Consider the following 14,253-nt stretch of genomic DNA (forward strand, 5'->3'; position numbering starts at 1 on the left):
AACTGTTCTACTTGGAGCTATTCTAAATTATTGCTCCATTATATGTATCCGGTCTCTCTACTCAGAGCTATCCGGATAGGTGTCAAGCTTGCATCGTCGTAACCTTTACGACGAACTCTTTTACCACCTCCATAATCGAGAAAATTCCTTAGTCCACTAGTTACTAAGGATAACTTTGACCGCTGTCCTGTGAGCCATTCTTGGATCACTCTTGTACCCCTTGACTGACTCATGGCAAGGCACACTTCAGGTGCGGTACACAGCATAGCATACTGAAGAGCCTACGTCTTAAGCATAGGGGACGACCTTCGTCCTTTCTCTCTATTCTGCCGTGGTCGAGCTTTAAGTCTTAACTTCGTACCTTACAACTCAGGCAAGAACTCCTTCTTTGACTGGTCCATCTTGAACACCTTCAAGATCATGTCAAGGTATGTGCTCATTTGAAAGTATTATTAAGCATTTTGATCTATCCTTATAGATCTTGATGCTCAATGTTCAAGTAGCTTAATCCAGGCTTTCCATTGAAAAACACTTTCAAAATAACCCTATATGCTTTCCAGAAATTCTACGTCATTTCTGATCAACAATATGTCAACAACATATACTCATCAGAAATTCTATAGTGCTCCCACTCACTTCTTTGGAAATACAAGTTTCTCATAAACTTTGTACAAACCCAAAATTTTTGATCATCATCAAAGCATACATTCCAACTCCGAGATGCTCACTCCAGTCCTTAGAAGGATTGCTGGAGCTTTGCATACTTATTAGCATCTTTCGGGATTGACAAAACCTTCCGGTTGTATCACATACAACCTTTCCTCATTAAAATCGTCGAGGAAACAATGTTTTGACATCCTATCTGCAAGATTTCATAAATAATGCAGTAATCGCTAATATAATTCCAACAGACTCTTAGCATCGCTACGAGTGAGAAAATCTCATCGTAGTCAACTCCTTGAACTTGTCGGAAAACATCTTAACGACAAGTCGAGCTTTCTTAATGGTGACATTTACCATCATTGTCCGTCTTCCTTTTGAAATCCATCTGTACTCATTAGCCTTACGACCATCGAGCCGTTCTGCCAAAGTCTACACTTTGTTTTCATACATGGATCCTCTCTCGGATTTTATGGCCTCAAGCCATTTATCGGAATCCGGGCCCACCATCGCTTCTCCATAGCTCGTAGGTTCATTGTTGTCTAGCAACATGACCTTCAAGACAGGATTACGTACCACTCTGAAGTAGTACGCATCCTTGTCATCCTACGAGGTTTGGGAGTGACTTGATCCGAAGTTTCATGATCAATATCATAAGCTTCCACTTCAATTGGTGTAGGTGCCACAGGAACAACTCCCTGTGCCCTGTCACACACTAGTTGAAGAGACGGTTCAATAACCTCATCAAGTCTCCACCATCCTCCCACTCAATTCTTTCGAGAGAAACTTTTCCTCGAGAAAGGACCCGATTCTAGAAACAATCCATATTGCTTTCGGATCTGAATTAGGAGGTATACCCAACTGTTTTGGGTTTCCTATGAAGATGCATTTTATCCGCTTTGGGTTCGAGCTTATCAACCTGAAACTTTTTCATATAAGCGTCGCAGCCCCAAACTTTTAAGAAACGACAACTTAGGTTTCTCTAAACCATAATTCATACGGTGTCATCTCATCGGAATTACGTGGTGCCCTATTTAAAGTGAATGTGGTTGTCTCTAATGCCTAACCCATGAACGATAGTGGTAATTCGATAAGAGACATCATGGTACGCACCATATCCAATAGGGTGCAACTATGATGTTCGGACACACCATCACATTATGGTGTTCCAGGCGGTATTAATTGCGAAACAATTTCCACAATGTCTTAATTGTGTGCCAAAACTCGTAACTCAGATATTCATCTCTATGATCATATCATAGACATTTTATCCTCTTGTCACAATGATCTGCTACTTCACTCTGAAATTACTTGAACCATTCAATAATTCAGACTTGTGTTTCATCAAGTAAATATACTCAACATTTACTCGAATCATCTGTGAAGTAAGAACATAATGATATTCACTGCATGCCTCAGCACTCATTCGACTGCACACATCAAAATGTGTTACTTCCAACAAGTTGCTATCTTGTTCCATCTTACTGAAAATGAGGCTTTTCAGTCATCTTGCCCATGTGGTATGATTTGCATATCTCAAGTGATTCAAAATCAAGTGAGTCCGAACGATCCATTTGCATGGAGTTTCTTCATGCATATACACCAATAGACATGGTTCGCATGTCTCAAACTTTTCAAAAACGAGTGAGTCCAAAGATCCATCAACATGGAGCTTCTTCATGCGTTTTATACCATTATGACTTACATGGCAGTGCCACAAGTAAGTGGTACTATCATTACTATCTTATATCTTTTGGCATGAAAATGTGTATCACTACGACCGAGATTCAATAAACCATTCCTTTAGGTGCAAGACCATTGAAGGTATTATTCAAAAATAGAGTAACCATTATTCTCCTTAAATGAATAACCGTATTGCGATAGACATAATCCAATCATGTCTATGCTCAACGCAAACACCAATCTCGGTGGTAGAGGGAGCGTGCGATGCTTGATCATATCAACCTTGGAAACACTTCCAACATATATCGTCAGCTCACCTTTAGCTAGTCTCCGTTTATTCCGTAGCTTTTATTTCGAGTTACTAACACTTAGCAACCGAACCGGTATCCAATACCCTGGTGCTACTAGGAGTACTAGTAAAGTACACATTAACATAATGTATATCCAATATACTTCTATCGACCTTGCCAGCCTTCTCATCTACCAAGTATCTAGGGTAATGCTGCTCCAGTGGTTGTTCCCCTTATTACAGAAGCACTTAGTCTCGGGTTTGGGTTCAACCTTGGGTTTCTTCACTAGAGCAGCAGCTGAATTGCCGTTTCATGAAGTATCCCTTTGTTCCCTTGCCCTTCTTGAAACTAGTGGTTTCACCAACCATCAACAATTGATGCTCCTTCTTGATTTCTACTTTCGCGGTGTCAAACATCATGAATATTTCAAGGATCATCATATCTATCCCTGATATGTTATAGTTAATCACGAAGCTCTAGCAGCTTGGTGGCAATGACTTTGGGGAAACATCACTATCTCATCTGGAGGATCAACTCCCACTCGATTCAAGTGATTGTTGTGCTCAGACAATCTGAGCACAAGCTCAACGATTGAGCTTTTCTCCCTTAGTTTGCAGGCTAAGAAAATCGTCGGAGGTCTTATACCTCTTGACGTGGGCACGAGCCTGAAATCCCAATTTCAGCCCTCGAAACATCTCATATGTTCCGCGACGTTTCGAAAACGTCTTTGGTGCCTCTACTTAAACCATTTAATTGAACTATCACGTAGTTATCAAAACGTGTATGTCCGATGTTCGCAACATCGACAAACGACGTTGGGGTTCAGCACACTGAGCGGTGCATTAAGGACATAAGCTTTCTACTGATCGCATAATCGCTACTATCAACTTTCAACTATATTTTCTCTAGGAACATATCTAAACAGTGGAACTAAAGCGCGAGCTTACGACATAATTTGCAAAAGGTCTTTTGACTATGTTCAGGATAATTAAGTTCATCTTATGAACTCCCACTTAGATAGACATCCCTCTGGTCATCTAAGTGATCACATGATCCGAGTCAACTAGGCCGTGTCCGATCATCACGTGAGACGGACTAGTCATCATCGGTGAACATCTTCATGTTGATCGTATCTACCATACGACTCATGCTCGACCTTTCGGTCTCCGTGTTCCGAGGCCATGTCTGCACATGCTAGGCTCGTCAAGTTAACCCTAAGTGTTTTCGCTGTGTAAAACTGTCTTACACCCGTTGTATGTGAACGTAAGAATCCATCACACCCGATCATCACGTGGTGCTTAGAAGCGACGAACTGTAGCAACGGTGCACAGTTAGGGGAGAACACTTCTTGAAATTTTGTAAGGGATCATCTTATTTACTACCGTCGTCCTAAGCAAACAAGATGCATAAACATGATAAACATCACATGCAATCAAATAGTGACATGATATGGCCAATATCATTTTGCTCCTTTTGATCTTCATCTTCGGGGCTCCATGATCATCATCGTCACCGGCACGACACCATGATCTCCATCATCATGATCTCCATCATCGTGTCTTCATGAAGTTGTCACGCCAACGACTACTTCTACTTCTATGACTAACGCGTTTAGCAATAAAGTAAAGTAGTTTACATGGCGTTCTTCAATGACACGCAGGTCATACAATAAATAAAGACAACTCCTATGGCTCCTGCCGGTTGTCATACTCATCGACATGCAAGTCGTGAATCCTATTACAAGAACATGATCAATCTCATACATCACATATCATTCATCACATTCTTCTTGGCCATATCACATCACATAGCATACCCTGCAAAAACAAGTTAGACGTCCTCTAATTGTTGTTGCATGTTTTACGTGGCTGCTATGGGTTTCTAGCAAGAACGTTTCTTACCTACGCAAGACCACAACGTGATATGCCAATTGCTATTTACCCTTCATAAGGACCCTTTTCATCGAATCCGTTCCGACTAAAGTGGGAGAGACTGGCACCCGCTAGCCACCTTATGCACCAAGTGCATGTCAATCGGTGGAACCTGTCTCACGTAAGAGTACGTGTAAGGTCGGTCCGGGCCGCTTCATCCCACAATACCGTCGAAACAAGATTGGACTAGTAACGGTAAGCATATTGAACAACATCAACGCCCACAACTACTTTGTGTTCTACTCGTGCAAAGAATCTACGCAATAGACCTAGCTCATGATGCCACTGTTGGGGAACGTAGCAGAAATTCAAAATTTTCCTACGTGTCACCAAGATCTATCTATGGAGAGACCAGCAACGAGTAGAAAGAGAGTGCATCTACATACCCTTGTAGATCGCTAAGCGGAAGCGTTCAAGTGAACGGGGTTGATGGAGTCGTACTCGTCGTGATTCAAATCACCGATGATCCTAGTGCCGAACGGACGGCACCTCCGCGTTCAACACACGTACAGCCCGGTGACGTCTCCCACGCCTTGATCCAGCAAGGAGAGAGGGAGAGGTTGAGGAAGACTCCATCCAACAGCAGCACAACGGCGTGGTGGTGGTGGAGGAGCGTGGCAATCCAGCAGGGCTTCGCCAAGCACCATGGGAGAGGAGGAGTAGGAAGAGAGGTAGGGCTGTGCCAGAACTTCGTGTATAGCTCCCATGCGCCTCCCCACTATATATAGGGGTGGAGGGGCTGGTTTCTTGCCCTCCAAGTCCATTGGGGCGTTGGCCAAGGTGGGAGGAAAGAAATCTCATTATTTCCTTCCCCACCGATTGTTATCCCCCCTTTTTAGGGATCTTGATCTTATCCCTTCGGGATATGATCTTATTCCTTCTAAGGGGGGATCTTGGTGCGCCTTGACCAGGGGTGTGGGGCCTTGCCCCCACTACCCACGTCCATGTGGGTCCCCCCATGCAGGTGGGCCCCACTCCGGAACCTTCTAGAACCTTCCCGGTACAATACCGAAAAATCCCGAACATTTTCCGGTGGCCAAAATAGGACTTCCCATATATAAATCTTTACCTCCGGACCATTCCGGAACTCCTCGTGACGTCCGGGATCTCATCCGGGACTCCGAACAACATTCGGTAACCACATACAAACTTCCTTTATAACCCTAGCGTCATCGAACCTTAAGTGTGTAGACCCTACGGGTTCGGGAGACATGTAGACATGACCGAGACGTTCTCCGGTCAATAACCAACAGCGGGATCTGGATACCCATGATGGCTCCCACATGTTCCACGATGATCTCATCGGATGAACCACGATGTCAAGGACTTAATCAATCCCGTATTCAATTCCCTTTGTCTATCGGTATGTTACTTGCCCGAGATTCGATCGTCGGTATCCAATACCTTGTTCAATCTCGTTACCGGCAAGTCACTTTACTCGTTCCGTAACACATCATCCCGTGATCAACTCCTTGGTCACATTGCGCATATGATGATGTCCTACCGAGTGGGCCCAGAGATACCTCTCCGTTTACACGGAGTGACAAATCCCAGTCTCGATCCGCATAAAACAATAGATACTTTCGGAGATACCTGTAGTGCACCTTTATAGTCACCCAGTTACGTTGTGACGTTTGATACACCCAAAGCACTCCTACGGTATCCAGGAGTTACACGCTCTCATGGTCGAAGGAAGAGATACTTGACATTGGCAAAGCTCTAGCAAATGAACTACACGATCTTTTGTGCTAGTCTTAGGATTGGGTCTTGTCCATCACATCATTCTCCTAATGATGTGATCCCGTTATCAACGACATCCAATGTCCATAGCCAGGAAACCATGACTATCTGTTGATCACAACGAGCTAGTCAACTAGAGGCTCACTAGGGACATATTGTGGTCTATGTATTCACACGTGTATTACGATTTCCGGATAATACAGTTATAGCATGAATAAAAGACAATTATCATGAGCAAGGAAATATAATAATAATACTTTTATTATTGCCTCTAGGGCATATTTCCAACACTCAGGCCCCTAGGACTGGTGTTCCGTCATCTGCTGCTGCCATGGAGACTGAGGAGGAGTTTGGTGCTGAGGCTGAGGATGAGGATGATGACTACGTGCCCTCTGGGACAGAGCCATCTTGGGCAAAGAAGCTCAAGGCCAAGGTAAAGAAGCTCTTCTGCATGGAGTCTCACGGCCAGTACATGGCTCACGTGGCTGAGAAGAAGGCCCGCGGTCGCCACAAGGAGCTCATGCGTGAGATGGGTGCTATTGTGATTAGTGGCTCTGAGGATCAGCTCACCGAGGAGGAGGAGTGGATTCAACAGCACTGCCCTTGGACTGATTCTGATGCTGAGCACTTCCCGGCTGACGATGGTGGCGCTGATGACCCCTCTGAGATCTGATGCGTGTGTCCCTCTTTTGCTCCCACCTGTAGCGGTAGCAGCACTCCCTCTCCTTTTTGGTGTCTCGGTGCCAAAGGGGGAGAGAGTTTAGGGATTTGCGAGTTGTGTCTTCGTGTCTTGTTCGTGGTTGTGTCTTGTTCGTGTTTTCCTTGCATTTGCTTTGGTTGGTTTGTCTGTGAGACCTAAGTTCGAGTGAGACTTAAGTTCGAATCATATGGTGTGAGACATATGCTACCTTACCTTTCAGTATCATTATCTATGTCTATCTAGCTCATGAGTTGCGTGCTTCTCTTGTTATATCATCTATGCTACTCTCATACACCATGCTTAGATTATTGGTCTCTAAAATGTAGGGGGAGCTTTGATCCGAGTATGTGTGCTATGCAGTCCAAAGCACTTATCTAAATAGCACACATCGAGGGGGAGCCCATCTACATGTTAGGACCGTCGGGTTTGTATGCTTACTATATCATGTTTATGCAAATCCCGTATTGTCATCAATCCACCAAAAAGGGGGAGATTGTAAGGGCATATTTATTCCCTAGTGGTTTTGGTGATTGATGACAATGCTTTTGCGGTCTAATCGTGTGCGTTAAGTTCTTTCAGAGAATCATCCATTGGCACGAGACGATTTCCTCCTCTCGGTGTTTTTATTCAAGATGGTGTAGCTCCTGCGTTTCGTGTTGGTGGACTAGTCTCGTAGGAGTCACCGTACTATTAAGAGGGGATCCGTTTTGGTAAGACTTGGGTGGAATCAACACGTACACATCCTTATCACACCCGTCGTCTTCCTGTCGCTTCTTTGGAGCTGCACCTCTCTTCCGTTCCTGCTTCGCCCTGTGCCAGCGGTAGTACCGCGATCTACAGCGGTAGTACCGCCGAAGCCCCCTAGCGGTAGTACCGCTCCACAGAGCGGTAGTACCGCTCTTAGCGGTAGTACCGCTCCGTAGAGCGGTAGTACCGCTCGCGGGCTTCGGCCGTAGTACCGCGTAGTACTGCGCCTACTGCCGCCTCGATTCGAGACGGTGTTTTCTCGTGTCGGGTTTTGCGGCACTAGTAGCGGCAGTAGAAGCTGTAGTACCGCTCTTAGCGGTAGTACCGCTCTACTCCCGCGGTAGTACCGCTCTGGGGCCAGTGGCCTGACTTTCTCTTCAGCGCGGTAGTACCGCTGGATAGGGAGTGGTAGTACCGCCCTCAGCGGTAGTACCGCCCTTCCCTAGCGGTAGTACCGCTCTGTGCGGGGCTGCTCAGCGGGGTAACGGTTGGATGTGTTCCCCCACTATTTAAAGGGGTCTTCTTCTTCCTAGTTGACCTACCTCTTTCCCCCAAAGCTCCATTGATGCTCAAAGCTCCATTTTCGCCCGATCTCTCTCCCTAGCCAATCAAACTTGTTGATTTGCTCGGGATTGGTTGAGAAGGCCCAGATCTTCACTTCCACCAAGAGAAATTTGATTCCCCCCACTTATCCCTTGCGGATCTTGTTACTCTTGGGTGTTGAGCACCCTAGACGGTTGAGGTCACCTCTAAGCCATACTCCATTGTGGTGAAGCTTCGTGTTGTTGTTGTTGTTGTTGGGAGCCTCCGGTTGTTGTGGAGTTTGCCCCAACCTTGCTTGTAAGGGTTCGGTCGCCGCCTTCAAGGGCACCAATAGTGGAATCACGGCATCTCGCATTGTGTGAGGGCGTGAGGAGAATACGGTGGCCCTAGTGGCTTCTTGGGGAGCATTGTGCCTCCACACCGCTCCAACGGAGACGTACTTCCCCTTAAAAGGAAGGAACTTCGGTAACACATCCTCGTCTCCACCGACTTCACTCTTGGTTAATTCGTGCCCTTACTTTTGCAAGCCTACTTGTTGTTACATCCTTGCTTGCTTGTGTGCTAGTTGTTTTTGCATCATATAGGTTGCTCACCTAGTTGCACATCTAGACAACCTATTTTGTTGCAAAGTTTAATTTGGTAAAGAAAAGCTTAAAAATTGTTAGTTGCCTATTCACCCCCCCTCTAGTCAACCATATCGATCCTTTCAGAGGCGTATGTTGCTTCTGACTCCTTCCCCGGCCATAACTATCGTTGGACGGCGGTTTATTTAGTCCATCAGCATAGAGCCAAGACCCATACTTCTTGTCCTTCTCCTCATGCACCCCTGATCCGCACTCTTTGCAATCATGACCGATGAGCCCACACACACTGCAGAAGCGTGCGAGTTTCTCGTAACGCACCAAGTAGACTTGGCGTTCTTTCCCCCTGACAATACTGACAAACTTGGTGAGAGGCCAGCGCACGTCATGCCGAACCCTAACCCCAATGTAGTCACCACGGGTGTTCCCGTTCAGTCTCATCTCCAGGATCTCGCCAGAGTTTTTCAGCAAATTTTCCACAATGTTCTTCCTGCAGAAACCTTCTGGGATCTTGTGAATCTGTAGCCAAATTGGCATGAACACCATGGAAACTTCCTCTGCCTTTGTGAAACCATCATATGGAACCATCAACACGAGTAAATTCCTGAATAGCCAAGGCCCTTGATGCAGCATACGTTCCCAGTCTCCCAAGCACGATGCTTGTACAACAAAAAGCTTCGGCCCAACCGGGCGAAACCTTACCGGCTGCGCGGGGTTCCAAGCCGCCCGCATATCCTTGTAGAAGGCCGCTTGGCTGAAGGTTTTCTCGGTATGAACCCTAGCCAGCGCGAGCCATCTTACGCTTTCATTGATCTCCGGATCAGCCTCATCTATCACCAGATCATCAAAGTCTTCATCTTCCAGGTTGAGTTGTTCCATGAAATCTCCAAGGTCCAGCATTCCGTGAGAGCCGCCGCCAGCGCTGGTGCCTGTCAGGGCGTCCGCGGGAGGCTCCATCGCTACCGAGGGGCAGGGAGGAGCGAGGTTTGGCCGATCGAGAGAGCCGCTCACGGGGAGGTAGATCGATCGGGGTGGGATACTCAGGGGCGACGGCGTCGCCCGAGAGGAGAGAAACCCTAGCCTTGCGCGATGGGAAAACCATCACCGATCTGTCCTTCCTTTGTGTCTCCAACATCGAAAACGATATGGTTTGGATCTGCATCTCAAATTTAGTAAAATACGCAGTAGGAGTACTAATTAAGCATATGCCACCCGTGTTCATGTCTAAAAATGAGTCATATTTGTTTTACGGTAATTTTGACTTTTGAGAGTGTGTTTTTGTCTTTTTAGAACTGGACGCGTCCGGCAGCTCAGTCGTCGGAACGAAGTACCATGTCGTATGCACTTCAGCAGCGAGTCGCCATCGTGCCGGTGCTTCAGCTTGTGTACTACTGCCTATAACATGCCTGCCTACCGCTCCACCGGAACCCCTCCCTCTCTCTCTCTCTCTCTCTCTCTCTCTCTCTCTCTCTCTCATCAGCCAATCCAATCCTTGTTCCGGCGAAATTCGAATCCCGCCAGCGTCCATCCCTCTTGCTCAACACCACTTCCAACGAGATTCGAAACCCGTCGCCGCCATCTGCACTCTGCAGCCCCATTCCTCTTGCTCGCGCGCTGCCACCCGGACGACGACGGCGACGGAGAAGCAAGCCGGCCGGCGAGCTGAACCAATGGAGGCGGTCTTCAGCAGGTATGGATGCAACAATCGCCGCTCCTCCGTTCGTTTGATTTTAGTACCGTGCTTGCGCGTAAGCGCTCTGTCTTGGCACCCAGCCTGCGCGCCTCCCTCCTTCGCCGGCCGCGCCGAGCCTAGCCCTAGCCTAGCGGCCCCAGCCTAACGCAGCTCAGTCGCGGCGTCGACGGAGGGAGAGTCCAAACTGGCTAGGGTTCTGGCCTGGGTCGCCGACCGCTCCCACCCTCGACCCGCTGCGCGCCTTGCCGTGCCGCCCAGCACGCTGCTCGTCCCGCCGCGCCCTCCGCAATCCGCAGTGCCGCTCGCCCAGCAGGCATTGCCATGATGGCCGCCGCGCCGAGCAACTAGGCCCAAGCTCCGCAAGTGCTCGCCTCGGCGTGCCGTCCGCCTCTGGCCGCGAGGATTAGCCGCCCTGATATCAGAAATTGTACTAATTTCTGGTACAAAAATCTTGTAATATTAGCCGCCCAGAATCAATCGATACGGCAATTGATTCAATTATTTAAAATAGCTTCTTCTTCTTTTCGAGCATTTGAAATTGATCTTAACAATGTGGCGTACCTGCCTTTGAACAGGTCAGCTGAGATTGCCGGTATTTCCAACAGGATGGTGAATGATTGGGAAGGAATAGTCCTCGACTTCCGCAGTAGCGACGAATCAACAATTCATCCAGCAAATGACCTCCTCGTACAAGCCCTGCAGCATTATTTTGGTGACACATACTTGGCGCAGTCAGTAGTACAACACACCACTGAACTTTGCTCTCACATGATTCGTCTCTGGCGATCCAAGCTGGAGCAAGACGCAGAATTGATACACCCAGGTGAGAAGGGTCGAAAGTACATATTTCTCTTAAATAACACATACGTTGTTCGTCAAACGGTGTCGCGTCAAGGAGCATATTTTCCCAAAGTAGAACTGAGGAGTCGGCTCAGTTCAATGATCGAGGGATACAAGAAGGGCTACTTGGACGAGTGTTGGGCTCCTCTGAACCGTTTAAAATCGGAGGAGTTTACGGCCGAATTTCTTGCCACCTGTAATCGCCAGAGGACGTGGAAGGTTACAGCTGAGCTCAGGTACCAACTGCGGCAGGAGATTCTGGATTTGGTTGTTTCACATTCACCGTATGAGGTATCCAACGGAAGCTGTATGATGGAAGGATTATTTGAAGGATGACGAGCTAAGCTAATCGGGAGGATAGGACACTGGACTGGTACACGACCGTTGCAGTCATTATATTTGGAGCTTCCTGCCATATCTTGCTAGTTGCACCTGTGCCCGTTCTGTCTTCTATATATAGGGTTGACTTTATGTATACAAAGTAAATTGAGAGTGTTGTTTCTGTTAGAGTTGCGTCGAATATTATTGTACAAGGTAGGTTACAGTCGGACTTGATTTTAGATTCTGTGTAGACAGAGTACGAGTTGTGTTCTAATAAAACATTTGTACACTTGTATCCTAGGCCTCTCATATATAGCGAGGGTAACACCGCAAAAAAAAATATAGCGAGGGTAGACACACGATGTAAACATAATAGCACAGGCACGCGGGAGAGTCGGCGGCATGTGCCGGCGCCCGGGCGGCCGGGGTGCGGTATTGTAGCGGTGTCACGGGGAGGAGCGCTCGTAGTCAGGCCCCGGGGATGTAGCCATATTGGTGAACCTCGTTAACAAATCTCGGTGTTGTGCTCGTGTGATTGTTTGGTTCTCGGTAGATTGACGGTGCGCCTCGGATTTATTCTAACAAGTGGTATCATGAGCAAGGTTTCGAGAAGGTCGTGGAAGTTGATTTAGAGGAGAACGATGAAGACCGGCGGCTGTGGCCTGTGGGGCACGGCGTACGTGCGGCAGCGATCAGAGGTCGTCGTGTATAAAGCAATCTGGAGATGAAGCGGTTTCACGGATCGATTACGAATGAGTCGCAGTTGTCGTCAAGTTCGAAGCTCGGTTTGATGGCCAACAGCTGGAGCGACTTGGAGTTGGATTATCGATCGAGAGGCGGCTTTTTTTAGCATCAGTACAGACACAAGCGTTCATATACACGCGCATACACTCACCCCTATGAATACATACACGTACATCTTATCCTTATGAGCACCTTCGAAAGACTGAACCGGTCTATCATATGTGACCTGTTTTTGGCGAACTTCTTCGAGGCCGAATCGATGGACGCGCAGGAGTCAGATCCGATTTGTGTGGCAGCGTGTTCAGGCGTGCAGCACCAGGACACCTCCGCAGCGACGCGTACAAGGCGGCTTCCCGGGCGCTGGGGTCGTACCAGTCGAGAGAGCGTGAGGCGGTGCACCTGCTGGCGGCCGAAGAGCTGGGCGGCCCACATGCGACAGGCTTTTCCAAGCGGAGGCCTAGCTCGGGACAGCTCGTGGTCCAGCTGGGATTTACGAGATTTCTCAAAAAACAAAAAAGCTGGGATTTACGAAGGCCGGCTGGTGGTGCGCGCGGGCGTATGGAGAGGATGGAGCAGAGATATGCATGCATACGCAGGTTCAGCCAAGTACTTGGGTCTACCTGTATACATAGGGAAAATAAAAAAATACTTTAAATTACTTAAGAGAGAATGTTTGGAAAAAGATACAAGGCTGAAAGGAAAAACTCCTGTCGAAGGCAGGGAAGGAAGTGCTTATCAAAGCTGCAACTCAGGCGAAGTATACACAATGGCATGTTTCAACCTGACCAAATCTTTTTGTGAGGATTTAAGTGCAATGATTGTGCACTGCTGATGGAGTCAGATGGACAAGACAAATAAGATACACTGGTGTAAGTGCATCTAGTGCCATCCCTAGTTGGTTTTGGAGTATTGACGACAAAGTTGGTTGAGGGACTAATGCGTTTGTGAGAATTGCAGGATAACGCATGTAGTGTCCCTCATTGATTCGATTTACCTACCGGAGATGACCCCTAAAAATGTATGAAGACAGTGACGACAATGGTGGTATGTGAAGATATTCATATTGAAGACTATGACATGAGAAGACATTGAGTGAAGACTATGGAGCGCAAAGACTGTGTTGTTTTGTTGTTTCCTTTTCTTCTTTGTTGAGTCATAGGAACCACCGTACTGTTAAGTGGGGTCCAAGTGAACAAAGTCAGAATGACTGAAGTGATGCTCAACCCAAATCCTATGTCTTCGAGCGAAGACAATGAGAGCAAATCTTATCCAGAGCTGGATGAGTCAGCTTTGCTTGTAGCCCAAGTAAAGTTGCCGTGTGTGTTTGAAATCTGACCATTGGAACACATGTCAGTTCCTTAGTGACCCAGGGTCATTTCGGACATATCAGGTCAGGTTGTCTTGTGGCTATAAATAGCCCACCCCCTACACCATAAATTGGTGGCTGCTCAGAGTTAGTACACGGCTTTTGTTGTTTGAGAGCAACCCACCTCGAAGCCTTTGAGGGAGAGAAATCCTTGCGAGGACAAAGCCCAAACACCCAGAGCCAAATAGTGTTAGGCATCACTGAAGTCTTTCTGTCTGAGTGACCTGAAGACTTATTACACTTGAGGACTGTGTATCCTCCAGCCGGTTAGGCGTCGCGTTCTGAGCATCCAAGAGTCATTGTGGATCGCCGGTGAACGAAGTCTGTGAAGGTTCGGAAGTCTACCTTGAAGACTTACCAGAGTGATTGGGCGAGGACTGTGTGTCCTTAGCTCAAGGGGAATAAGGTGAAGAC

General features: G+C 47.4%; 1 protein-coding gene across 1 annotated transcript; it reads left to right on the forward strand.

Moving 5' to 3' along the window:
- The first annotated feature begins 10,359 nt into the window (after positions 1 to 10,359).
- Positions 10,360 to 12,092, forward strand: LOC123040083 (uncharacterized). The gene is made up of 2 exons (XM_044463023.1): positions 10,360 to 10,565; positions 11,144 to 12,092. Exons 1-2 carry the CDS (start codon positions 10,546 to 10,548, stop codon positions 11,742 to 11,744), a joined length of 621 nt encoding a protein of 206 aa, XP_044318958.1. The 5' UTR covers positions 10,360 to 10,545; the 3' UTR covers positions 11,745 to 12,092.
- Positions 12,093 to 14,253: the final 2,161 nt, after the last annotated feature.

Source organism: Triticum aestivum, chromosome 2B, assembly GCF_018294505.1.
Source record: "Triticum aestivum cultivar Chinese Spring chromosome 2B, IWGSC CS RefSeq v2.1, whole genome shotgun sequence".
Classification (NCBI taxonomy): Eukaryota; Viridiplantae; Streptophyta; class Magnoliopsida; order Poales; family Poaceae; genus Triticum; species Triticum aestivum.